A 27,934-nucleotide genomic window follows, 5' to 3' on the forward strand; every position below is an offset into this window, starting at 1 on the left:
GCGTAGCCTTATGTGCATGATTGTAACTGTGTTCAGCAGGAGAATCAGGTTGGGACAATGGAGTAAGGAGCCAAGAGTAGCAGCCGTAACCCCCATCACCTGAAAAACAGATATAGTCAACATTACTACATGTGTTAGATTATTCATTCCCCTAGTCAAAACTAGAGTTTGTGGTTAAAAGACATACACACCAAACATTTTATACATACCCAACAGCCAGCCATCAGGCATTTGTCCGGCCTCAAATTTATCGAAGAGCGATGACTGACTGAGGATGAAGGAGTCATGGCAGCCACCAGGGTAACCTGCAACAACACTCATAATTTTAAAGTTTGCATCACAGACCACCTGGACATTAGTTGATTGGGCCAGATGTCTATTCGTATATATGTATTGGCGGCCCCTAGGTGATCTCAGCTGAACGTGTGTGCAATCTATGGCCCCCAGCACATTGGGCATGCCAGCAAGCTCATAGAAAGCTACCCTGACAGCACGCCACTCCGACTCCTCGGTAGGGAAGCAGATTGAGGCATTAATAGGTGGATCCAAGACATCCAAAACCTGAGTGGACATTAAACAAGCTAAGGTGAGTGTCATGTTAGGTATTCTATACAATACTGTGTTGTTTGTACTTACAGAAGCAACACTTAGACATAACCGCCTATGTATTTTTAGACTCACCTGATTCAAATATCTTGAAAAGGTGGGCTGTGAGATACCAATCACGTCGCCTGCCACAGCCTGGAAGCTCCCAGTAGCCATAAAGTGTAACACAGCCAGGAGTTTGTGTAGGCCTGAGACAGAGCGAGAGCGTGCTGTCTCAGGGTCTATGCCCAGTTTGACAAGGTCATACAGGTGGAAAATGTTGGTTCTATTTAGGCGGAACATCTGTATGACCCTATCATCGGACAATGCGTTTAAGTTTAAACGACCTCTAAAAAAACGAGGCTGGCGCAGCCTCCGCGGCACCTGGACAACCTGCTGACCATGTTCACTTACCTGGGCCTGATTCCTGGAAGCCTCATGGAGCAGTCTAAGGTATCCCACAGCAAACATAAATTCATTGGCACACACCACAGCCGCCATTTCAGAGTGAGAGAAATTCAAAATGTGCCTGGAACACTTTTATAGGGCCAAACATTCAGGTGTGAGTAATGGATAATTGAGTACACATGTAAACACGCTTTTCAAAAGCTGGCGCGTTTTTTTTTAGGAATTTTTTACGAATTGTATTTTTTCGCGGCCGCAAATGCATTTTCACGGCAGAAATTACAATTACGAATGGTTAGTAAATGACCGAGATTCATATCTAAACAGGCGTATTTTGACCGATGGTGTATTCATTCGTGATTTTTACCTTGAACTTCCAAAATATTACGAATGACCACATCACTGCCGTGATTTGAGTTTAGTAAATTACCGAGATGACACTTTGATGAAAAAACGCCATCTCGGTCAAAATCGGGAGCTTAGTAAATTTCCCCCTCTGTGTGTATTTTTCTCTGTGATCTTTAGTCACCATATACCTCTTGAATTCCCTGTTTGTGCTGATACACTGCACAGGGGGTTCTTGTCAGGTATTGTGCTGCTGATATTGTATTGTGTTGCCTTGCATTGAGTTTTTGATTATGTCAGCTACAAAGGGCAACAGAGCTGGGGCTGATCCCACATTGCATGGTGTTGACGCTGCAGACACATTTGAGGAAAACATAGCAACTAAGGGTTCAGGTTCTGGGGGTTACTTACCCCCCCAGTGGGACTGTAGCAACGGGGGTGCAAAATGACCCACCTTGGGCTACCTTCTCCACGCTATTGAATGCGCTGGTAACTAGAATAATGCCCCCTATGGGACCTCCTGTGCTGGTACAACCGCTAATGGCCCCCGCGGTTAACCCGCTGTGGGCAGATCAACGGTCCAATCAGTTACAGCAATTGAACCAATCACTGACTGCTCAAAAGTCTAACCCTCGCCCGCCTAATACCAAGGGGTCCTCTAAGCGGGCAATTACTTCCTCACAATCCACCAACGTCCCAGACACCTCGTCTGATGAGGATGGCGTTTATACGGACCCCACAGATTCTGATCCTGATGCTTCTGATGGGAAAGTTGTTTCGCAAGTGGATGTTCCTGACTTGTTAGAGACCATCAGGCTCATTCTTCAGGTTGATGATGACACTGACACTGCCCCTAAGAAACCGGACAGGTTTAAATGTCAGAAGGTGGTTAAACAAGTTTTACCTCACTCTGAGCATTTAGTTGACATATGTCAGGAGTCCTGGGAAAATCCAGGAAAGAAGTTCACGCCTCACAAGAATATGCTGGCTCAATACCCGCTCCATGCGGAGCTTAGTAAAAATTGGGAAACACCCCCGCCAGTGGATTCGCAAGTGGCGCGGCTGGTAGTATCCTCAGCTCTGCCTGTAACGACTGTCACGTCCTTGAGAGAGCCGACGGACAAGCATTTGGAGGGTTGTTTGAAGGCAATCTACACCCTAAACGGTGCGGTGCATAGGCCCACTATTGCAGCGACATGGGCTGCAGAAGCTGTGGAAGCGTGGGCTCAGGAGCTGGAGGTGGAGTGGCTTTCCAATGCTTCTGATCATGCTAGACAATGCCTGTCGTATATTGTTACAGCGTACCATTACATTAAAGAGGCGGATTCTGATGCTGGTATTCTGGCGGCCAAGGCTTCCACTACGTCCATTTTGGCTAGCCGAATTCTCTGGTTTCGGTCCTGGTCTGTGGACATGGACTATAAGAAAACCCTGGAGGTACTCCTCTTCAAAGGAGACATTCTTTTCGGAAAAGACCTTAACAAGATAGAGGCTGACTTAGTGCCTGCTAAAACAGCATGTCTTCCTAGTACCGCTCCTTCGGTGCCGAAGGCTAAGAGTACTTCCTTTCACTCCTTTCGTCCTTCAGGGAAAGCAAAAGGTCAGGCGTACCCAAAACAGGTTCGCACTTCCAAACCCAATAAGCCCAAACCTAAACGGGCCTGGGCTGCCTGCTTCCAAAACTGACAAGCCTGCTGCATGACGGGACGGGCCTCCCGTCTGGGGGATTCCAAAGTGGGGGGCCGACTTCTACGGTTTACCCAGGAATGGTTGAAGACCACTTCCGATGCCTGGGTACGAGAAGTCGTCACTCGAGGTTATGCCATATCCTTCAAGAATCATCTCCCTCATTGATTTTGCCTGACAGACGTCCCTTTGGATCAGGTGAAGGCAAATACTCTTCATTCGGTGGTACAGTCCCTCCTGGACACAGGAGTGATAGTACAGATGCCTCTTGCTCAGAGAGGCAATGGGTACTATTGACAGCTATTCCTAGTCCCGAAACCGAATTGGTCTTCCCGGCCCATTCTCAACCTCAAGTCCTTAAACAAATTTGTGAAGGTCTCAAAGTTTCGTATGGAAACTCTTTGTTCTATTGTTCTGGCCTTGGAGCCTGGGGACTATATGGTCTAACTGGACATACAGGATGCTTACCTGCATATTCCCATTGCAGTGTCGCATCAGCAGTACCTGAGGTTTGCGTTTGGCAACCTCCATTATCAGTTTCGGGCGTTACCTTTTGGTTTGACCACTGCTCCGCGAGTCTTCCCCAAGGTCATGGCGGTAATGACGGCTGTACTCCGCCGTCGAGGGGTCCGGATCCTACCGCACTTAGACGACTTGTTGATCCTGGCAAATTCCCCAGAGATTCTCCTACGTCATCTGGATCTGACTATCCAGTTTCTGCAAGCCCACGGGTGGCTCATCAACTGGAAGAAATCCTCCCTGGTCCCTGGTCAGAGCATGGTGCACCTGGGAGCGTTGTTGGACACTCACAACCAGCGGCTGTTCTTGTCTCAGGAGAAAGTCCTGAAGCTTCAGGACAGGATTTGATGCTTCATATCTCATCTGCAAGTGTCGATACATTCGGCAATGCAAGTGCTAGGTCTCATGGTGTAGGCCAGGCTTTCCCAACCACGGTCCTCAAGGCACACCAACAGTGCAGGTTTTAGTGATATCCAGGCTGCAGCACAGATGGTTCAATCAAAATAACTGAGCTACTAATTAAGTCACCTGTGCTGAAGCCTGGATATCACTAAAACATGCACTGTTGGTGTGCCTTGAGGACCGTGGTTGGGAAAGCCTGGTGTAGGCTGTCAACATGGTGGAGTACGCTCATTTCCATTCCCGCCCTCTCCAGAGGCTGATTCTTGCCAAGTGGTATGGCCTGCCTCACCGGATCAGGTCTCAAATGATCTCATTGTCTCCGGAGGTCCGTCTGTCACTGAGCTGGTGGCTTCAGGACCAACGATTGAGAGCATGGGTCATCCCTTCTGCACCTCCAACTGGGTCCTTCTGACGACGGACGCCAGTCTGAGGCGTTGGGGCACGGTGTTGGAGCAATACTCCCTTCAGGGTCGGTGGACCAAGGAAGAGTCTCTCCTCCCAATAAACATTCTGGAATTGCGGGCAGTGTTCAACTCATTGAACTTGGGCCAGCGTTTAATACAGAACAGACCTGTTCAAGTACAGTCGGACAACGCCACCACGGTGGCGTACATCAATCATCAAGGCGGCACTCGAAGCCGCATGGCAATGAGGGAAGTATTACGGATTCTTCAGTAGGCAGAACGCCATCTGCCAGCCATATCGGCAGTGTTCATTCTGGGGGTCCTAAACTGGGAAGCGGACTTTCTCAGTCATCAGGACGTACATACCGGAGAGTGGAGCCTCCATCCAGAAGTGTTTCAACTCCTCGTAGACAAGTGGGGCCTTCCAGATGTGAACCTGATGGCGTCTCGACACAATCACAAGGTTCCGGTCTTCGGAGCAAGGACAAGGGATCCTCAAGCAGCGTTTGTGGACGCACTGGCAATATTATGGAACTTTCGGCTGCCATACGTGTTCCCTCCGGTGTCACTCCTGCCCAGAGTAATAAGGAAGTTCAAGCAAGAAGGAGGAATCCTACTTCTGATCGCTCCAACGTGGCCCAGACAGCACTGGTTCTCAGACCTTCAGGGTCTCTTGATAGAGCGTCCCCTTCTACTTCTGCAGTGCCCAGATCTCCTCGTTCAGGGCCCCTGTGTATATCAGGATTTAGCCCGATTGGCTTTGACGACGTGGCTCTTGAAGCTTCCGTCTTAGGGGCCAAAGGATTTTTGAGGTGGTCAGTCAAACCATGTTGAAGGCCCGGAAACCGGCCTCTGCTCGGATTTATCATAGGGTCTGTATTTCTTACTCTGCTTGGTGCGCATCTAACATTCATGACGCTTACAAGTTTAGTACGGCCAAACTTTTGGCCTTTCTACAACAAGGCCTGGACTTGGGCCTTTGTCTGGCCTCCATCAAGGTTCATATTTCTGCCTTGTCGGTTTGGTTTCAGAGAAAAATTGCGACCTTACCTGATGTGCATACGTTCACTCAGGGTGTGTTGCGGATTCAACCTCCTTATGAACCGCCGGTGACTCCTTGGGACTTGTCGGTGGTTCTGGAGGCGTTGCAAGAGTCCACGTTTGAGCCTCTTCAATCTGCAGACCTTAAGTGGCTTTCTCTTAAGGTATTGTTTCTGCTGGCTATTGCCTCTGCTAGACGGGTGTCGGATATGGGTGTCTTGTAGGTCACCATATCTGATTTTTCACTGTGATCGGGCGGTTCTTAGAACACGTCCCGGGTATTTACCTAAGGTGGTGTCTTCTTTCCACCTTAATCAGGAGATTGTGGTTCCTGCCTTTGCCTCTCCTGATTTGTCTTCCAAAGAACGGTCTTTGGATGTGGTACGGGCTTTCCGTATCTATGTGAAGGACCGCTGGAGATGACCTCACCGCAGGAGCCCCAGACACCGCAGCGCATCATCGGAAGGGTGAGTATACATGAATTGCTACTTATTACAGCTATACATCGCATCGAAGCGATGCGATGTATAGTGATAAGTAGCAATTCTGTTTTCGTTTTCTGTATGAATAGACCCCTGTGTGATGTACTGCAATGACGTGCAGCACATGTTACCCCGGGTAGGTAGTACCGCGGTAATCACCGATATCGCTGTCTATGGTGACATACCCAATTACTCTGTATTACATTGTGTTACCTCTGAATAAAGTTGCTTAAGGATAAATGTCTGGCCTAATCTCCATTTCACATTCTGCTAGCGCCTATGCTACACCAATAGGACATACTGGGCGGGATGTACGAAAGAGAAAATGCGGTAAAACCCAAGTTTTCAGGGTTTTTACCGCATTTTTAGATGTACTAATGCCTGGCCGCAGGGTTTTCGGTGCGGAGGGTACCGCCAGCTTTAGCTGGTGTTACCCTATAGAAGCCTATGGACCTTCTTTCTGCAGTCATCCTGAGGGATTGTACCTTTGGGCGCCGGGCGGAGGAGTCCTCCGTCTGTAGCTCCGTCCAGCGCCCAACTCCGGTAACTGCCGGCACGATGTTCCCCTGCTCTAGTCGCCCTCCTCCTCCGGCCTCGCCTGGCAGCAAATCTTCATGCCATACAGGCACCTCCTTTCCCGGCCCCAGGCTGCGCTGATTGGTGCAGCCTTTGGTGTCAGCAGCGGGGGAGGAGCCGGCATCTCTGTCCCTCCTTCCCCCGGAGTCTACACCCGCCTCAGCAGCATCGCAAAGGACAGCTCTTATCGGGGGGAGCTGTCCGTTGCTATACTGATCGCATATGTTAGTACATATGCGATCAGTATGTAGGCGAAGTGTGGCTGAATATTCCGCCACACCATAGTACATCCCGCCCACTATATCTACAATTTATGCTGCAGGCTTAACCATTTGTAAACAACCTTTTTTTGTGGCACTTGAGTACTGCAAGACAAGTAGGAGACATCAATCCTCTCTGTAATTATAGGGGATGGTGGCAGAACCTTAGAGTGTGGGGGCAGGATGTATTAAAATACATCGCCGCCCCTCGCCACCTACCGCAGCGATGTTGATCGCATATGTACTTACATATGCGATCAACATCGCAATGCGGAGAAGGAGGCCCCCCCGATACCTGTGAGATGGTGTGCGGGGGACTCCGTCACCTCCCAGGGGTCTCCACACTGCCCGCACGTCGGAAAGCAGCAGCAGGCCGGTGCCTCCTCCTCCCCCCTGCACCCGGAAGGACCTCCGGATGCATTGCTAGGGGGAGGAGCAGATTACCTTCCTGGAGGTATGCCGGGAGGAGGGGGGGGGGTCGGCGTCTGCGGTGGGGGCGGTGGGTTGCGGCGGCCGACGACAGAGCCGGCCCTAACCAATGTGATGCCCTAGGCAAGATTTTGGCTGGTGCCCCCTAGTACCACCGCTAGTTCCGCCTCTGACCCTGCACCCCTTTCCCAGCACCATCACCCCCCACCCATAGCAGTCCTTTTATTTTTTTTCCTACCCCCTGTAATTTAAATAAGAACAGTGTGCACATTCGGCGTACAGCCCAAAAAGGTATGTGTTTTTGCTGGCAAGGGGCATGGCCACACAATAGTAGCCCCAATTCAATTTATGCTTCACAGTAGTGCAACTTTATTCACAATTTACAGATGTAGCCACCTTTATCTTGACTGGCTGAGGCGTTTGTCCCGATCGAGCATACGCAGCGTACTGGGGCGTAGGGAGGCGCGCCTAGTCACATAGAGGCGTACCTAATCGCACGGAGGCAGACAGAGCGTTTGGCGTTACCTTTACGTGTAATACCTGCGATCATCCACCAGATGTCGCTTTTTACAATCACCACTGCGCACTTAGGGAGGAGCTTTTATCTCTCTCCATTATACTTAGAAAGATTACAATGGAGAGAGATAAAAGCTCCTCCCTAAGTTCCTGGATGCCAAATCACCATCCTTAGTATCTCTGTACAGTATGTTCTACTAGTGTACTAATTAGCACGAACAGCTTTTAACTGGATGCCAAATCACCGTACTTAGTATCTCTGTACAGTATGTTCTATTAGGGTACTAATTAGCACGAACAGCTTGTAACATACAGCGGCAAGTTTAATCTTTCTATGTATAATGGAGAGAGATAAAAGCTCCTCCCTAAGTTCCTGGTTGCCAAATCACCATCCTTAGTATCTCTGTATAGTATTTTCTATTACGGTGCTAATTAGCACGAACAGCTAATTAGTACCCTAATAGAACATACTGTACAGAGATACTAAGTACGGTGATTTGGCATCCAGGAACTTACTGAGGAGCTTTTATCTCTCTCCATTATACATAGAAAGATTAAACTTGCCGCTGTACTTTACAAGCTGTTCGTGCTAATTAGTACCCTAATAGAACATACTGTACAGAGATACTAAGTACGGTGATTTGGCATCCAGTTAAAAGCTGTTCGTGCTAATTAGTACACTAGTAGAACATACTGTACAGAGATACTAAGGACGGTGATTTGGCATCTAGGAATTTAGGGAGGAGCTTTTATCTCTCCATTATCTCTCCATTATACATAGAAAGATTAAACTTGCCACTGTACGTTACAAGCTGTTTGTGCTAATTAGTACACTAGAAGAACATACTGGGGACTCTGACTCATACAGTACTTGCATTTCAAAAGCACGGTATTTTCCACCGCCTCCCGCTAGCCCATCGCCCTTCCCCCCTGGGAGCCTGCACAGGTCATGAAGTAGACAGGGAGGAAGTTATTCACATAAACTATGGCAAAGCTGCAGGAGCAGTTGTACTGTTAAGGTTCTATGCACCATACGGTACACATACAATTCTATAGCAGGGCAGACTCAATTGAAATGGCTACCGCCTGTGACTACTTGCCCCATGGAGGCCCTCGGCTATGGAGCAAGTAACAGCACAGATTTTGTAGGTCACGGGGCAATGCTGAAAGAGCGTCAGAATCCCCTAGCTAAAATACACAGGGTCGATAGGGATAAGCGAGGTCTATGCACTTAACGATACCCCAGACCCCATCGCATAACAAAGTGACAAAATGTCCAAGGCACATGAACATCCACCTTGTGTCAGCACTCAGCTATGGAGCGAGTGACGGCATAGGTTTTGCAGGCTTCGGGGCAGTGCTGAAGGAGCGTCGGAATCCCCTAGCTAAAATACACAGGGGCGATAGGGCTAAGCGAGGTGCTAATGCTAAAAGGTGGGTCACTTTGTGATGCGATGGGGTCTGGTGTATCGTTATGTGCAAAGACCTCGCTTATCCCTATTGACCCTGTGTATTTTAGCTAGGGGATTCTGACGCTCCTTCAGCATTGGCCCGTTCTTTGAACATGGTATTTTCCACTGCCTCGCCCTACCCACATCCCACTTTCCCCTTCCCCCCTGGGAGCCTGCACAGTTCATGCAGTAGACAGGTAGGGAGTTCCGATCAGGTTACAAGACAAGATTTATGTGAAACCTGTGTGCACCCTTCCATTGAATGTTTAACAAAGAAAAGAAAAATTTATAAAGTGAATGTCACGGGAACTCGGACGCTCATACTGTACATGTATTTCAAAAGCACGGTGTTTATGCATTGTACATACTTCCTTTTACACAATTAGTTGCATCTCCATACACAATCTTGCGTCTGCATACACAAGTGTTTTAACATGTTCATTTGTGTCTGTATAAACTATTTATTTATATTGAGAACTCTCACCGTCTGACCATCGGTCACCATCTATTAACATTACAGTCGTCACTGACCATTTGCCAGAGCTGTAGATCAATCCGCCGCTATACGATCAAAAGTACTGGATTAGTGGAACATTAGCCACCCAGTAGTGGAGATGTGTAATGCATGCTTAGTATCTAGAATCGCCTGCCTGTGATTAAACTCAGCAAGCTAAGCTATCGCCTTAGCGTGACTAAACGTCCGTCTAGGCGGAGAATCAGTCAAGATAAAGGTGGCTACATCTGTATCATACGATAGTGTCCCTTATTCACACAGTAGTACCACTTTACCTTATATACGTTACTCCTCCCAGTAGTGCCCCTCATTCACATTACATCATACTGAATTTCTCCTTATTCACATTACACCACACCATATTGCTCCTTATTCACATTACACCACACCATATTGCTCTTTATTCACATTAGACCACACAGTAGTTCCCTTTCTATACGTTACACTAGACAGTAGAGCACCTTATACACATTATGCCACACATTGGTAATGCATTTATACACATAATACCACACAGTAATGCCCCTTACACATATGACACACATTATTAATGTTCTTATAAACATAATGCGCCTTACACATTATGCCAACCCTTATTAATGCCCTTATACACATAATTTTCCTTACACATATGCCGCACATTATTAGTGACCTTATACACATAATGACACACATAGTGCCCCTTACATATATGTTACACATTATTAATGCCCTTATACACATAATGACACATGTAGTTCCTGGCATGAGTCAACTGGCAGCTCTGCTAACGTCGGGTGCCTACTTTTTATGAAAATGCATCTTATTTGTATTGCTATGTGGCTAGGATGCACAAGCAGCTTCTGCTGATTAAAATGATATGCAGCATGCCTATATACTGTGTGTGACTGACTGTATCTGCATACGAAATGCTACACACAGAATATAGACATGCCACATATCATTTTAATCAGCAGAAGCTGCTTGTGCCCCTAGGCATACCAGATGCCCTAGGCAATTGCCTAGTTTGCCTATGCCTAGGGCCGACTCTGGCCGACGATAAGAAGCCCATAGGCTTCTATAGGGTATCGCCATCCAGAGATGGCAATACCCTGGGTGGTGAAAAATTGGCGGCGGGGTCTTAGTACATTTGAAAACGCGGTAAAACCCCCGAAAAATAAGAATTTACTTACCGATAATTCTATTTCTCATAGTCCGTAGTGGATGCTGGGGACTCCGTAAGGACCATGGGGGGGGAATAGCGGCTCCGCAGGAGACTGGGCACATCTAAAGAAAGCTTTAGGACTAACTGGTGTGCACTGGCTCCTCCCCCTATGACCCTCCTCCAAGCCTCAGTTAGGATACTGTGCCCGGACGAGCGTACACAATAAGGAAGGATTTTGAATCCCGGGTAAGACTCATACCAGCCACACCAATCACACCGTATAACCTGTGACCTGAACCCAGTTAACAGTATGATAACAGAGGAGCCTCTGAAAGATGGCTCACAACAATAATAACCCGATTTTTGTAACAATAACTATGTACAAGTATTGCAGACAATCCGCACTTGGGATGGGCGCCCAGCATCCACTACGGACTATGAGAAATAGAATTATCGGTAAGTAAATTCTTATTTTCTCTAACGTCCTAAGTGGATGCTGGGGACTCCGTAAGGACCATGGGGATTATACCAAAGCTCCCAAACGGGCGGGAGAGTGCGGATGACTCTGCAGCACCAAATGAGAGAACTCCAGGTCCTCCTCAGCCAGGATATTAATTTTGTAGAATTTTACAAACGTATTTGCTCCTGACCAAGTAGCTGCTCGGCAAAGTTGTAAAGCCGAGACCCCTCGGGCAGCCGCCCAAGATGAGCCCACCTTCCTTGTGGAGTGGGCATTTACAGATTTTTGGTTGTGGCAGGCCTGCCACAGAATGTGCAAGCTGAATTGTACTACAAATCCAACGAGCAATAGTCTGCTTAGAAGCAGGAGCACCCAGCTTGTTGGGTGCACACAGGATAAACAGCGAGTCAGATTTCCTGACTCCAGCCGTCCTGGAAACATATATTTTTAGGGCACTGACAATGTCTAGCAACTTGGAGGCCTCCAAGTCCCTAGTAGCCGCAGGCACCACCAATAGGTTGGTTCAGGTGAGACGCTGAAACCACCTTGGGGAGAAACTGAGGACGAGTCCTCAATTCCGCCCTGTCCGAATGGAAAATCAGATAAGGGCTTTTTCAGGATAAAGCCGTCAATTCTGACACGCGCCTGGCCCAAGCCAGGGCCAACAGCATGACCACTTTCCATGTGAGATATTTTAACTCCACAGATTTAAGTGGTTCAAACCAATGTGACTTTTGGAACCCAAAACTACATTGAGATCCCAAAGTGCCACTGGAGGCACAAAAGGAGGCTGTATATGCAGTACCCCTTTTACAAACGTCTGAACTTCAGGGACTGAAGCTAGTTCTTTTTTGGAAGAAAATTGACAGGGCCGCAAATTTGAACCTTAATGGACCCCAATTTCAGGCCCATAGACACTCCTGTTTGCAGGAAATGTAGGAATTGACCCAGTTGAATTTCCTCCGTCGGGCCTTACTGGCCTCGCACCACGCAACATATTTTCGCCAATTGCGGTGATAATGTTTTTACGGTTACATCCTTCCTGGCTTTGATCAGGATAGGAATGACTTCATCCGGAAAGCCTTTTTTCCTTCAGGATCCGGCGTTCAACCGCCATGCCGTCAAACGCAGCCGCGGTAAGTCTTGGAACAGACAGGGTCCTTGCTGGAGCAGGTCCCTTCTTAGAGGTAGAAGCCACGGATCCTCCGTGAGCATCTCTTGAAGTTCCGGTTACCAAGTCCTTCTTGGCCAATCCGGAGCCACGAATATAGTGTTTTCTCCTCTCCATCTTATCAATCTCAGTACCTTGGGTATGAGAGGCAGAGGAGGGAACACATACACTGACTGGTACACCCACGGTGTTACCAGAGCGTCTACAACTATTGCCTGAGGGTCTCTTGACCTGGCGCAATACCTGTCGAGTTTTTTTTTTTAATCATGTGGACGACTTCTGGGTGAAGTCCCCACTCTCCCGGGTGGAGGTCGTGCTGAGGAAGTCTGCTTCCCAGTTGTCCACTCCCGGAATGAATACTGTTGACAGTGCTATCACATGATTTTCCGCCCAGCGAAGAATCCCTGCAGCTTCTGCCATTGCCCTCCTGCTTCTTGTGCCACCCTGTCTGTTTACGTGGGTGACTGCCATGATGTTGTCCGACTGGATCAACACCGGCTGACCTTGAAGCAGAGGTCTTGCTAAGCTTAGAGCATTGTAAATGGCCCTTAGCTTCAGGATATTTATGTGAAGTGATGTATCCAGGCTTGACCGTAAGCCCTGGATATTCCTTCCCTGTGTGACTGCTCCCCAGCCTCGCAGGCTGGCATCCGTGGTCACCAGGACCCAGTCCTGAATGCCGAATCTGCGGCCCTCTAGAAGATGAGCACTCTGCAACCACCACATGATGGATACCCTTGTCCTTGGTGACAGGGTTATCCGCTGATGCATCTGAAAATGCGACCCGGACCATTTGTCCAGTAGGTTCCACTGGAAAGTTCTTGCGTGGAATCTAACGAATGGGATTGCTTCGTAGGAAGCCACCATTTTTACCCAGAACCCTTGTGCATTGATGCACTGAGACTTGGTTCGGTTTTAGGAGGTTCCTGACTAGCTCGAATAACTCCCTGGTTTTCTCTTCCGGGAGAAACACCTTTTTTCTGGACTGTGTCCAGGACCATCCCTAGGAAACAGAAGACAAGTCGTCGGAACCAGCTGCGATTTTGGAATATTGAGAATCCAATCGTGCTGCCGCAACACTACCTGAGATAGTGCTACCCCGACTTCCAACTGTTCCCTGGATCTTACCCTTATCAGGGAATCGTCCAAGTAAGGGATAACTAAAATTCCCTTCCTTCGAAGGGATATAATTTCGGCCATTACCTTGGTAAAGACCCGGGGTGCCGTGGACCATCCCTACGGCAGCGTCTGAACTGATAGTGACAGTTCTGTACCATAACCTGAGGTACCCTTGGTGAGAAGGGTAAACTTTGACATGAAGGTAAGCATCCTTGATGTCCCAAGACATCATGTAGTCCCCTTCTTCCAGGTTCGCAATCACTGCTCTGAGTGACTCAATCTTGAATTTGAACCTCTGTATGTAAGTGTTCAAAGATTTTAGATTTAGAATCGGTTTCACCGGGCCGTCTGGCTTCGGTACCACAATAGTGTGGACTAATACCCCGTTCCCTGTTGCAGGAGGGGTACCTTGATTATCACCTGCTGGGTGAATGGCTTCCAAAACTGCCTCCCTGTCAGAGGGAGACGTCGGTAAAGCCGACTTTTGGAAACGGCGAGGGGGAGACGTCTCGAATTACAATATGTACCCTTGAGATATTACCTGAAGGACCCAGGGGTCTACTTGCGAGTGAGCCCACTGCGCACTGAAATTCATTGAGAACGGGCCCCCACCGTGCCTGAGTTTGTAAGGCCCTAGCGTCATACTGAGTGCTTTTGCAGAGGCGGGAAAGGATTTCTGTTCCTGGGAACTGGGTAATCTCTTCAGCCTTTTTCCTCTCCCTCTGTCACGAGCAGAAAAGAGGAACCTTTTGTCCGCTTGCCAACAAAGGACTGCGCCTGATAATACGGCGTCTTATTTTGAGAGGCGACCTGGGGTACAAACGTGGATTTCCCAGTTGTTGCCGTGGCCACCAGGTCTAAAAGACCGACCCCAAATGTCCCCTTTTAAAGGCAATACTTCCAAATGCCGTTTGGAATCCGCATCACCTGACCATTTTACTGGTAGAATTGGACAACGCACTTATACTTGATGCCAGTCGGCAAATATTCCGCTGTGCATCATGCATATATAGAAATGCATCTTTTAAATGCTCTATAGGCAATAATATACTATCCTTATCTAGGATATCAATATTTCCAGTCAGGGAATCCGACCATGCCAACCCAGCACTGCACCTCCAGGCTGAGGCGATTGCTGGTCGCAGTATAACACCAGTATGTGTGTGAATACATTTTTGGATACCCTCCTCAGCAGGATCCTTAAGGGCGGCCATCTCATGAGAAGGTAGAGCCCTTGTTCTTACAAGCGTGTGAGCGCCTTATCCCCCCTAGGGGGTGTTTCCCAACGCACCCTAACCTCTGGCGGGAAAGGGTATACAGCCAATACTTTTTAAGAAATTATCAATTGTTATCGGGGGGAAACCCACGTATCATCACACAACTCATTTTATTTTTCAGATTCAGGAAAACTACAGGTAGTTTTTCCCTCACCGAACATAATACCCCTTTTTGGTGGTACTCGTATTATCAGAAATGTATAAAACATTTTCCATTGTCTCAATCATGTAACGTGTGGCCCTACTGGAAATCACGGTTGTCTCTTCACCGTCGACACAGGAGTCAGTATCCGTGTCGGCGTCTGTATCTGCCATCTGAGGTAACGGGCGCTTTAGAGCCCCTGACGGCCTATGAGACGTCTGGACAGGCACAAGCTGAGTAGCCGGCTGTCTCATGTCAACCACTGTTTTTTTATACAGAGCTGACACTGTCACGTAATTTTCAACAGTACATCCACTCAGGTGTCGACCCCCTAGGTGGTGACATCACTGTTACAGACACTCTGCTCCGTCTCCACATCATTTTTCTCCTCATACATGTCGACACAAACGTACCGACACACAGCACACACACAGGGAATGCTCTGATAGAGGACAGGACCCCACTAGCCCTTTGGGGAGACAGAGGGAGAGTATGCCAGCACACACCAGAGCGCTATATATATATATATACAGGGATAACCTTATATAAGTGTTTTTCCCCTTATAGCTGCTGTATGTTTTAATACTGCGCCTAATTAGTGTCCCCCTCTCTTTTTTTAACCCTTTCTGTAGTGCAGGGAAGAGCCAGGGAGCTTCCCTCCAACTGAGCTGTGAGGGAAAATGGCGCCAGTGTGCTGAGGAGATAGGCCCCGCCCCCTTTTCGGCGGCCTTATCACCCGTTTTTCTGTATATTCTGGCAGGGGTTAAATGCATCCATATAGCCCAGGAGCTATATGTGATGCATTTTTTGCCATGTAAGGTATTTTTATCGTGTTTTATTGCGTCTCAGGGCGCCCCCCCCAGCGCCCTGCACCCTCAGTGACCGGAGTATGAAGTGTGCTGAGAGCAATGGCGCACAGCTGCAGTGCTGTGCGCTACCTTATTGAAGACAGGAACGTCTTCTGCCGCCGATTTTTCCGGACCTCTTCGCTCTTCTGGCTCTGTAAGGGGGCCGGCGGCGCGGCTCCGGGACCCATCCAGGCTGAACCTGTGATCGTCCCTCTGGAGCTAATGTCCAGTAGCCAAGAAGCCCAATCCACTCTGCACGCAGGTGAGTTCGCTTCTTCTCCCCTTAGTCCCTCGATGCAGTGAGCCTGTTGCCAGCAGGTCTCACTGAAAATAACAAACCTAAACTAAAACTTTCACTAAGAAGCTCAGGAGAGCCCCTAGTGTGCACCCTTCTCGTCGGGCACAGAAATCTAACTGAGGCTTGGAGGAGGGTCATAGGGGGAGGACCCAGTGCACACCAGTTAGTCCTAAAGCTTTCTTTAGATGTGCCCAGTCTCCTGCGGAGCCGCTATTCCCCCCCCCCATGGTCCTTACGGAGTCCCCAGCATCCACTTAGGACGTTAGAGAAACAGGGGTTTTACCGCATTTTTCCCTTAGTACATCCCGCCCTGGGAGTGTTAGCAGACTGTTACTTGTGGGACCTGAGTAGTACAGGACAAGTAGGAGACATCAGTCCTCTCTGTAATTATAGGGGATGGTGGTGGAATCTCAAGAGTGTGGGAGCATTAGCAGATTGTTACTGGGATCCAGTCTCTAGGTCGACAGTAACTAGGTCGACAGTGTCTAGGTCGACCACTATTGGTCGACAGTAACTAGGTCGACAGGGTTCCTAGGTCGACAGGGTCTCTAGGTCGACATGTTCTAGGTCGGCAGGTCAAAAGGTCGACATGAGGTTTTCACAATTTTTTTCTTTTTTTGAACCTTTTCATACTTAGCGATCTACGTGGACTACGATTGAAACGGTAATCTGTGCCGAGCGAAGCGAGGCACCTTGCTGGAAGCACGGCGAGCGAAGCGAGCCATGCAAGGGGACATGGTGCACCAATTGGGGTTCCCGGTCACTCTACAAAGAAAACGACACCAAAAAAAACATAAAAAAAACTCATGTTGACCTTTTGACCTAGACCATGTCGACCTAAAGACCCTGTCGACCTAGTTACTGTCAACCAATAGTTGTCGACCTAGACACTGTCGACCTAGTTACTATCTACCTTCCATGCCACACCCATTGTTACTTGTGGGACCTGAGTACTACAGGACAACCTATTAGGGCATATTTTAAGACGTAAAGTTATATGAAAAATGAACCCATAAGGTCCCACAGACTTAATAGTGATTGATATATATTTATTGGAGATCATACTGTACCCAAGATCGGATATTACATCACGATATATTAATACACTGGGCACAGATTCTTTGCTCTCCTTCTATTTCCTGAATTTCTTCAGAAGAAATGTTTCATGGAGTCTTTTCACATATAGCGATTTTTTAATACACATTTTCATTATCTTTGACACTTCTACACTTTTTCTTTTAAATTAATTTTTCGCTTTTTACGCATATCTTTTACTTAGAATACTAATAAAAGTTATATTTTAGCTACTATGTAATTTTCTGTGCACCACATTTTGGACATTTTCCTCTTCTTCTTGAATCATGTGATTATAGTCTTTGTGTCCGTGGTAGCACCCCCCATTTCTTGTGATAACTTTAGAGTGAAACTAAATTAATATTTTTTTCTGGGGGTCTTTTGCTTAAACAATACTTATCTGTACTTTAGCCTGTGCGCCCTTATCTCTAGGTACTACAGGACAAGTAGGAAACATCAGTCCTCTCTGTAATAGGGGATGGTGGCGGAATTTCAGCGTGTGGGAGTATTATCAAACTGTTACTTCTGCAGCTTTACATACTATTATTCAGGATCATACGGTGAGGTAAATGGCTGAGGAAGCACTGGCTGGTACCAGAGCCAGATTTACACACAATATATGAGCCCAAGGGTGCATGCGGGCATTATACACAGATGCAGCAGTATATACTTCTGGAAATTTGGTGAGTTTTGATCAGAGATGTGTGGACAAGATAGACTGGGGATGCCTCACCTGCCATAGACTTATTACTCCAGAGTTTTGACTATAAAAATGATTAGAATAATACAAAGAAGATATTTCCAATATATCTTTCGTATTTTTCATATACACTGCTCAAAAAAATAAAGGGAACACTAAAATAACACATCCTAGATCTGAATGAATGAAATATTCTTATTAAATACTTTGTTCTTTACATAGTTGAATGTGCTGACACCAAAATCACACAACAATTATCAATGGAAATCAAATTTATCAACTCATGGAGGTCTGGATTTGGAGTCACACTCAAAATTAAAGTGGAAAAACACACTATAGGCTGATCCAACTTTGATGTAATGTCCTTAAAACAAGTCAAAATGAGGCTCAGTAGTGTGTGTGGCCTCCACGTGCCTGTATGACCTCCCTACAACGCCTGGGCATGCTGATGAGGTGGCGGATGGTCTCCTGAGGGATCTCCTCCCAGACCTGGACTAAAGCATCCGCCAACTCCTGGACAGTCTGTGGTGCAACGCGGCGTTGGTGGATGGAGCGAGACATGATGTCCCAGATGTGCTCAATTGGATTCAGGTCTGGGGAACAGGCGGGCCAGTCCATAGCATCAATGCCTTCGTCTTGCAGGAACTGCTGACACACTCCAGCCACATGAGGTCTAGCATTGTCTTGCATTAGGAGGAACCCAGGGCCAACCGCACCAGCATATGGTCTCACAAGGGGTCTGAGGATCTCATCTCGGTACCTAATGGCAGTCAGGCTACCTCTGGCGACCACATGGAGGGCTGTGCGGCCCCCCAAAGAAATGCCACCCCACACCATTACTGACCCACTGCCAAACCGGTCATGCTGGAGGATGTTGCAGGCAGCAGAACGTTTTCCTTGGCGTCTCCAGACTTTGTCACGTCTGTCACATGTGCTCAGTGAGAAATTGCTTTCATCTGTGAAGAGCACAGGGCGCCAGTGGTGAATTTGCCAATCTTGGTGTTCTCTGGCAAATGCCAAACGTCCTGCACGGTGTTGGGCTGTAAGCACAACCCCCACCTGTGGACGTCGGGCCCTCATACCACCCTCATGGAGTCTGTTTCTGATCGTTTGAGTAGACACATGCACATTTGTGGCTTGCTGGAGGTCATTTTGCAGGGCTCTGGCAGTGCTCCTCCTATTCCTCCTTGCACAAAGGAGGAGGTAACGGTCCTGCTGCTGGGTTGTTGCCCTCCTACGGCCTCCTCCACGTCTCCTGATGTACTGGCCTGTCTCCTGATAGCGCCTCCCTGCTCTGGACACTACGCTGACAGACACAGCAAACCTTCTTGCCACAGCTCGCATTGATGTGCCATCCTGGATGAGCTGCACTACCTGAGCCACTTGTGTGGGTTGTAGACTCCGTCTCATGCTACCACTAGAGTGAAAGCACCGCAAGCTTTCAAAAGTGACCAAAACATCAGCCAGAAAGCATAGGAGCTGAGAAGTGGTCTGTGGTCACCACCTGAAGAACAACTCCTTTATTGGGGGTGTCTTGCTAATTGTCTATAATTTCCACCTGTTGTCTATTCCATTTGCACAACAGCATGTGAAATTGATTGTCAATCAGTGTTGCTTCCTAAGTGGACAGTTTGATTTCACAGAAGTGTGATTGACTTGGAGTTACATTGTGTTGTTTAAGTGTTCCCTTCATTTTTTTGAGCAGTGTACTTTATATAGGTGAAAACTCTGGTGTATACGTTAGTATGACAGGAAAGGCTCTGCCTCACCTCACCGCACTGATATTATTTCTAGTTTAAAACTATGTATGAAGATGAGGTTTGAGTATCTAAATGAGCAAGCTCAGCTTTATAAGCTTTATAATTTGTAGAATCAGCTTAACCACTTAACTGACGATTTTTCCCTTCAAAAGCGTTAACAACATTTTTTAAAATGTATTTTATTTAATAAAGTCGAAAAAGTATTTTTAAAAATATTTAAACATTATATTATGCACATCTGCAGAACGGATTTCCTTGTCAAAAACGGGGGGATAGGGTGGGACGGCGCAGTTGCATGAAATCTGACCATGCCAGTTAAGTGGTTAATAGCCTCCACTAGGTCAGGAACATCAACCTGCATTGTAGGTTCCTCATCAGAAGCAACTGTATCAGTGTCGGATGGATCAGTATATTCACCATCCTCATCAGAAGTATCATCTGAGATATTAGTGGATTGTGAGGAGGAAGCGGCCCGCTTAGATGATCCTTTGACCCCAGAGGGACGTGGGGTAGTTTTTTGTCTAACCAAAGATTGACTCACTTGTTGTATCTGGATAGACAGCGTACACGCCCAAGGCGGATTTATCACAGGGACAATATGTGGCTGTAATGGCACAGGAGGTCCCATAGGGGGCGTAAGGTGTGTCACAAGCGTATTTAGCATATTTGAGAACGCAGCCCAAGGTGGCTCCTGATTGGCTACAGGCGTGGCGGGCTGACTGGAAGATGTATGGCACATATGTCACAGACCATACTTCAAAACTTTCCCCTCAGGCAAATCCTTGGCACATGATGCAGGAGCGTCCGCGGATTTCCCACCCTTTGTGGTAGATATTATAGTGAATGTAACCGTAGAGCATAAGAGTATGATACAGCCAGACAAATACAATACCTGCAAATAAATCCCCTATTTGTGTGACAGTATATACAGAACACAAACAGAGAATAAATGCGGTATGAGGTGACTGAAATACACAGTAAAATACACTTAACTGTAAATACTGCGCAGAACTATATAATAGACCATGACGCACCTAGTCCCTTAGGGTACAGAATACAGTGATAGCTATAGCTGTAATACACTGAAAGTGAAATCCACACAGCAGATACAGGCACACACAGTTACAGTGACAATGCAGATAATTATTTTAGTCAGACAATAACACTGCACTGGACTAGTAAATATATATATATATATATATATATATATATATATATAAAACAATGTGCGGTCCGAGACCGGATGTATATATCAGAATACTCGTACAACATATTCTGGTAGAGGTACAGTTGTTCTTAACTAACACCGTCTTAGAATGACATGTAGAATACTTAAGTGTCTGTAAAATCACAGCGCTGATGAATCAGGCGGATTTACAGAGGAGACCTCGCCCTGCAGTCCCGGAGACCAGTCGCAGCTACTGTGAGAAGGTGGCGCCCAGAGTCTCAGTCAGGGAGTGAGGGAGAGTGTGAGGCAGCTCCAGGGCGGGAACACCAGCAGTAGATGGCGCTCGGGGAGGGGCTACAGGTCAAGCGCCTTATCCCCTATGCTGGTCCTCACCACCGGGTACTATGGATAATGGATAATGTAATATCCGACCTGTGCTCCCATGCCCTGGTGGATATAGTGGGGTCCCTGCTCGGCCACCGTGTCCACGCCAGCGTCGCGGTCCATCTCCTTAGACCGCAACCATAATGCGATTTAATGGCGGGTCCCGCCTGGGGGACCCTTTTACCTCCTCCAGTAGTAGCAGCCACGCAATCCAGGAGATCGTCTGCGGTGGTGTGCCTAGGAACCGGAGCATCTCCGCCGCAAGTACCCGGTAACAGAGCCAGCGGGAGTATGCGACGCCGCTGGGGAGGTGATGGAACCGCAGCTCAGTATGTTACACTGACATATGAAGTGCTGCAGCCCTTGAAGTCTTCTAAATAGCTTTTTCAGGGCTGCCTAGTGCAGCCTCCCTGTTAAGTGACCTGCTTATGTAGGCACCAACTCTAAAACTGAGCTCACAGTGCCCGGAGGCGGGGTTATAGAGGAGAGCCCGCAATGCATCCTGGGACAATCTAAAGCTTTAGCCTGTTGGTGCCTCTGGATCAAGATCCATTTCTACACCCCAATGTATTCGCTGTGGAACACAGTGTACCCCGCTGCAGAAATTATATTTGTATTCTTTATTTTTCAGAGGTAATTTAGTATTTATTTGTACCATGTCATTTAGTACCACGGACAGGAGCGGTTCTAGACCTTGTGGCGCCTAGGGTGAACGTTTCCTTTAGTGCCCCTCATCCCCATTAAAACAGGGACAGCGTGAGCTGAAGGCGCGTGTAAAAAATATAGGGGCGTGGTTTCATGGAAAAGGGGCGTGACCACAGAAGCACCAATACACATTACACTGCACAGAAGTGTCCGTCAGTCACATTACACCATACAGTAGTACCCCTTACACACGCCAGGTAGAGTCCCTTATACACACTGCACCAGGTAGAGCCCTATATACATTATTCCAGGTAGAGCCTCTTTTATACAAGTTACGCCAGGTAGAACCCCTTTTTTACACATTAAACCAGGTAGAGCCAAGGAGGGGGGGCAGCCAGTGGGGGGCAGACACGGGGGACCAGTGGAAGGTGGGGGCAGCCGATGCGGGCAGGCACATGCAATTCAGATGGCGCTGGCAGGGTGACTATGGCCACGGCTTCCAGCTGCAGAGCCCCGTGCCCCCGCCCACACCTAAAGCCGCCACTGACCACGGATTGTGCTTTATTTATAACTGCAACCAATTTTATGCCTTCAGCGGTAATTTACTTAGTTAATTCTTTATTAATCAACTATGATTTTTATGTCTACAACAATCAGTTTTTGTTTCTGCTGAATTAATCTTGCAGACTGCATAAGTATTATGTTTACAGATCTATATGAAATGTGTATGTTTTTATGCTAATTTATGATTATTAGAGTTTTTTAACATCATGAACACTTAATTGTGTTATACTACGGACCTACACACTCTTACCTAGAAAACGTACATAAAGCTATTTAGGTAGCACCCATCCACCACACTTCTCTCATACATTATACAGAATTATGTTTCAGGCATAATTTAATGGGGATACACAATAATGATTACTGGATCATGCTGCATCTGATCCCATATAAGGCATTCTTATAAAGATATATAGAAATACCTTCTGGCTCAAGAACTTCCAAATTTCCAGATGCCTGAAACAAATAAAGAGGCAAAAACTTAGAAATGGATACTGAAATCTGCAGCATCACATTGCATACAGACTCAAAATGACAGTGATGCCTTATAGTCATTCCACCAAATCTGATAGGCTCATTATTGCACATGGTGGCCAATGGGCTCGGGAGATAACAGCTTCTGTCATAGTAACATAGGCCCTCATTCCGAGTTGATCGCACCAAGCAACTTTTTGCTGCTGGTGCGATCAACTAATCTCTGCCTATGGGGGAATGTGTTTTAGCATAGCAGGGCTGCGTCGCATGTGCAGCCCTGCTATGCTAAAAAAGTTTCACACAAACAAGATTGGCCCTAGACCTACTTACCCTGTGCAACAGATCCAGCGATGCAGGTCCCGGATTTGACGTCAGACATCCGCCTTCCAAACGCCTGGACACGCCTGCGTTTTTCTTACCACTGCCTAAAAACGTCTGGAAACGGTGAGTATCCGCCCCGGAATGCCTCCTGCCTGTCCATCTTCTTGCGATCGCCGCTGCAATCACATTTGTTACTGGCGGCGTCGTTGCCCAGTGACGATCGTTGCCAGGCAACGACGCGCGTGCACAAAGCGTCCACCGTGCATGCGCATTTTCTGCTGCGTGCGAACGGGTCGGAATGACTCCCATAGTAACACAGTTGATGAAGTTGAAAAGAGTAAAAATGCCCATCGGATTCAACCTGTATTCTGTATTAAGCTGTGCACATTATAATGCACCAGCTGAAGTAATAAATGTCATATTTGTGTGGTTGTGTAACCACCCTAGCAGGCTGCAGGGAGGCCGGAAGTCATCTGGTCATTTGGCCAGAGCAATAATGGACCTGATCTTGTCTGATTCAGCTAAATAATGGGTCTATTCATGAAGCAGTGAAAACAGTGGAGAAAAGGACCAATAGAGAAGTTGCCCATAGCAACAAATGACTACTCTGTTTTTGTACAGGTACAGTAAATACTACAGATGAGGCCTAATTGGTAATATACATGCTTACTTTATTGTTGTGTACAAGTTATGAATATTTGTAAATAGTATAATAATTAATACATAACACAGTATTAAGACATAAGGGGGGTACAATATTAGCCCTGATAGCCATCGCTTATCCCCCGATGCCGGCACTTATCGGGAACTGGTTTTGCCTGCCTCAGGCAGGTGAAGCCAAATCCCAGATAAGTGACCATTTTTCAGTAAAAAAAGTGCCACGAAAATACATAGGTCCGCAGCTTTTCGAGGGCACTGGGGGTAATTCAGACCTGATCGCTAGGCTGCATTTTCGTACAGCCTGCGATCAGGTCTAAACTGCGCATGTGTATGCATCGCAATGCGCAGGCGCAACGCACGGGTACAAAGCGGACTGTCGCTCAGCGATGGGTTTCTGCGAATAATTCATTCGCATCGGCGAACACAAGGAGATTGACAGGAAGAGGGCGTTTGTGGGTGGAAACTGACCGTTTTCAAGGAGTGGTTGGTAAAACGCAGGGGTGTTTAAGCGTTTGCAGGGAGGGTTCCTGACGTAAAATCCGGTCTCGGACAGGCTGAAGTGATCGCAGCGGCTGAGTAAGTCCAGGGCTGCGCAAAACTGCACAAGATCTGTTTGTAGAGCTCTGCTACACATGCGTTCGCAGACCTGCACAGCTAAAATACACTCCCCATATAGGCAGCGACTATCTGATCACAGCCGGACAAAAATTACCTGTCAGCTATCAGGTCTGAATTAGGGAATTAGGCTCACTATGTATTTTCATGCAAAAAACAAGTTTATTTAGAGGGAAATAATAAGGTAGGGGGAATAAAAAAAACAATTTGCTGCATTTTCGCGGCTACTTGGGTACCCCCCATAGTTGGTAATTAGTTGGTAATACACAACAGGATCATAGGAATAATAAGAATTTACTCACCGGTAATTCTATTTCTCGTAGTCCGTAGTGGATGCTGGGACTCCGTAAGGACCATGGGGAATAGCGGCTCCGCAGGAGACTGGGCACAACTATAAAGAAAGCTTTAGACTACTGGTGTGCACTGGCTCCTCCCACTATGACCCTCCTCCAGACTTCAGTTAGGATACTGTGCCCGGAAGAGCTGACACAATAAGGAAGGATTTTGAATCCCGGGTAAGACTCATACCAGTCACACCGTATAACTCGTGATACAATACCCAGTTAACAGTATGATAACAACTGAGCCTCTCAACAGATGACTCAACAATAACCCTTTAGTTAAACAATAACTATATACAAGTATTGCAGACAATCCGCACTTGGGATGGGCGCCCAGCATCCACTACGGACTACGAGAAATAGAATTACCGGTGAGTAAATTCTTATTTTCTCTGACGTCCTAAGTGGATGCTGGGACTCCGTAAGGACCATGGGGATTATACCAAAGCTCCCAAACGGGCGGGAGAGTGCGGATGACTCTGCAGCACCGAATGGGCAAACTCTAGGTCCTCCTCAGCCAGGGTGTCAAACTTGTAGAATTTAGCAAACGTGTTTGACCCCGACCAAGTAGCTGCTCTGCAAAGTTGTAGAGCCGAGACCCCTCGGGCAGCCGCCCAAGAAGAGCCCACCTTCCTCGTGGAATGGGCTTTCACTGATTTAGGATGCGGCAGTCCAGCCGCAGAATGTGCAAGCTGAATCGTACTACAAATCCAGCGAGCAATAGTCTGCTTTGAAGCAGGTGCACCCAACTTGTTGGGCGCGTACAGGATAAATAGCGAGTCAGTCTTCCTGACTCCAGCTGTCCTGGAAACAGAAATTTTCAGGGCCCTGACTACGTCCAATAACTTGGAAGCCTCCAAGTCTTTAGTAGCCGCAGGCACCACGATAGGTTGGTTCAGATGAAAAGCTGATACCATCTTAGGGAGAAATTGGGGACGAGTCCTCAATTCTGCCCTATCCATATGGAAAATCAGATAAGGGCTTTTACATGACAAAGCCGCCAATTCTGATACACGCCTGGCCGAAGCCAATGCCAACAACATGACCACTTTCCACGTGAGATATTTCAATTCCACGGTCTTAAGTGGCTCAAACCAATGTGACTTTAGGAAATCTAACACCACGTTGAGATCCCAAGGTGCCACTGGAGGCACAAAAGGGGGCTGAATATGCAGCACTCCCTTAACAAAAGTTTGAACTTCAGGTAGTGAAGCCAGTTCTCTCTGGAAGAAAATCGATAGAGCCGAAATCTGGACCTTAATTGAACGCAATTTTAGGCCCATAGTCACCCCTGACTGTAGAAAGTGCAGGAAACGGCCCAGCTGAAATTCTTCCGTTGGGGCCTTCCTGGCCTCGCACCACGCAACATATTTTCGCCATATGCGGTGATAATGGTTTGCCGTTACTTCTTTCCTAGCTTTAATCAGCGTAGGAATTACTTCCTCCGGAATGCCCTTTTCCTTCAGGATCCGGTGTTCAACCGCCATGCCGTCAAACGCAGCCGCGGTAAGTCTTGGAACAGACAGGGCCCCTGCTGCAGCAGGTCCTGTCTGAGCGGCAGAGGCCATGGGTCCTCTGAGATAATTTCTTGAAGTTCCGGGTACCAAGCTCTTCTTGGCCAATCCGGAACAATGAGTATAGTTCTTACTCCTCTTCTCCTTATTATCCTCAGTACCTTTAGTATGAGAGGAAGAGGAGGGAACACATAAACCGACCGGTACACCCACGGTGTCACTAGAGCGTCCACAGCTATCGCCTGCGGGTCTCTTGACCTGGCACAATACTTTTCTAGCTTTTTGTTGAGGCGGGACGCCATCATGTCCACCTGTGGCCTTTCCCAATCATTTGGAAGACTTCTGGATGAAGTCCCCACTCTCCCGGGTGGAGGTCGTGCCTGCTGAGGAAGTCTGCTTCCCAGTTGTCCACTCCCGGAATGAACACTGCTGACAGTGCTAACACGTGATTTTCCGCCCATCGGAGAATCCTTGTGGCTTCTGCCATTGCCGTCCTGCTTCTCGTGCCGCTCTGTCGGTTTACATGGGCGACCGCCGTGATGTTGTCTGACTGGATCAGTACCGGCTGGTTTTGAAGCAGGGGTTTTGCCTGACTTAGGGCATTGTAAATGGCCCTTAGTTCCAGAATATTTATGTGCAGGGAAGTCTCCTGACTTGACCATAGTCCTTGGAAATTTCTTCCCTGTGTGACTGCCCCCCAGCCTCGAAGGCTGGCATCCGTGGTCACCAGGACCCAGTCCTGTATGCCGAATCTGCGGCCCTCTTGAAGATGAGCACTCTGCAGCCACCACAGCAGAGACACCCTTGTCCTTGGAGACAGGGTTATCAGCCGATGCATCTGAAGATGCGATCCGGACCACTTGTCCAACAGGTCCCACTGAAAGGTTCTTGCATGGAACCTGCCGAATGGAATTGCTTCGTAGGAAGCTACCATCTTTCCCAGGATCCGCGTGCAGTGATGCACCGACACCTGTTTTGGTTTTAGGAGGCCTCTGACTAGAGATGACAGCTCCTTGGCCTTCTCCTCCGGGAGAAACACTTTTTTCTGTTCTGTGTCCAGAACCATCCCCAGGAACAGTAGACATGTCGTAGGGACCAGCTGTGACTTCGGAATATTTAGAATCCAGCCGTGCTGTTGTAGCACCTCCCAAGATAGTGCTACCCCGACCAACAACTGCTCCCTGGACCTCGCCTTTATCAGGAGATCGTCCAAGTACGGGATAATTAAAACTCCCTTCTTTCGAAGGAGTATCATCATTTCGGCCATTACCTTGGTAAAGACCCTCGGAGCCGTGGATAGACCGAACGGCAACGTCTGGAATTGGTAATGACAATCCTGTACCACAAATCTGAGGTACTCCTGGTGAGGATGGTAAATGGGGACATGCAGGTAAGCATCCTTGATGTCCAGTGATACCATGTAATCCCCCTCGTCCAGGCTTGCAATAACCGCCCTGAGCGATTCCATCTTGAACTTGAATTTTTTTATATATGTGTTCAAGGATTTCAAATTTAAAATGGGTCTCACCGAACCGTCCGGTTTCGGTACCACAACATTGTGGAATAGTAACCCCGTCCTTGTTGAAGTAGGGGCACCTTTACTATCACCTGTTGTGAATACAGCTTGTGAATTGCCTGTA

The 27,934-nt window shown here is 47.6% G+C and overlaps 1 protein-coding gene across 2 annotated transcripts in view; it reads right to left on the reverse strand.

The window, feature by feature from the left end:
- Positions 1-27,934, reverse strand: part of ERICH2 (glutamate rich 2) — a 93,576-nt gene that overhangs the window by 48,319 nt on the left and 17,323 nt on the right. For both annotated transcript variants that reach the window (XM_063933498.1, XM_063933497.1), the window contains one exon: positions 22,792-22,825. In XM_063933498.1, the coding sequence (XP_063789568.1) occupies positions 22,792-22,825 (34 nt within the window). The remainder of the gene's footprint in view (positions 1-22,791; positions 22,826-27,934) is intronic.

This window comes from Pseudophryne corroboree, chromosome 7 (genome assembly GCF_028390025.1).
Source record: "Pseudophryne corroboree isolate aPseCor3 chromosome 7, aPseCor3.hap2, whole genome shotgun sequence".
In the NCBI taxonomy this organism is placed as follows: Eukaryota; Metazoa; Chordata; class Amphibia; order Anura; family Myobatrachidae; genus Pseudophryne; species Pseudophryne corroboree.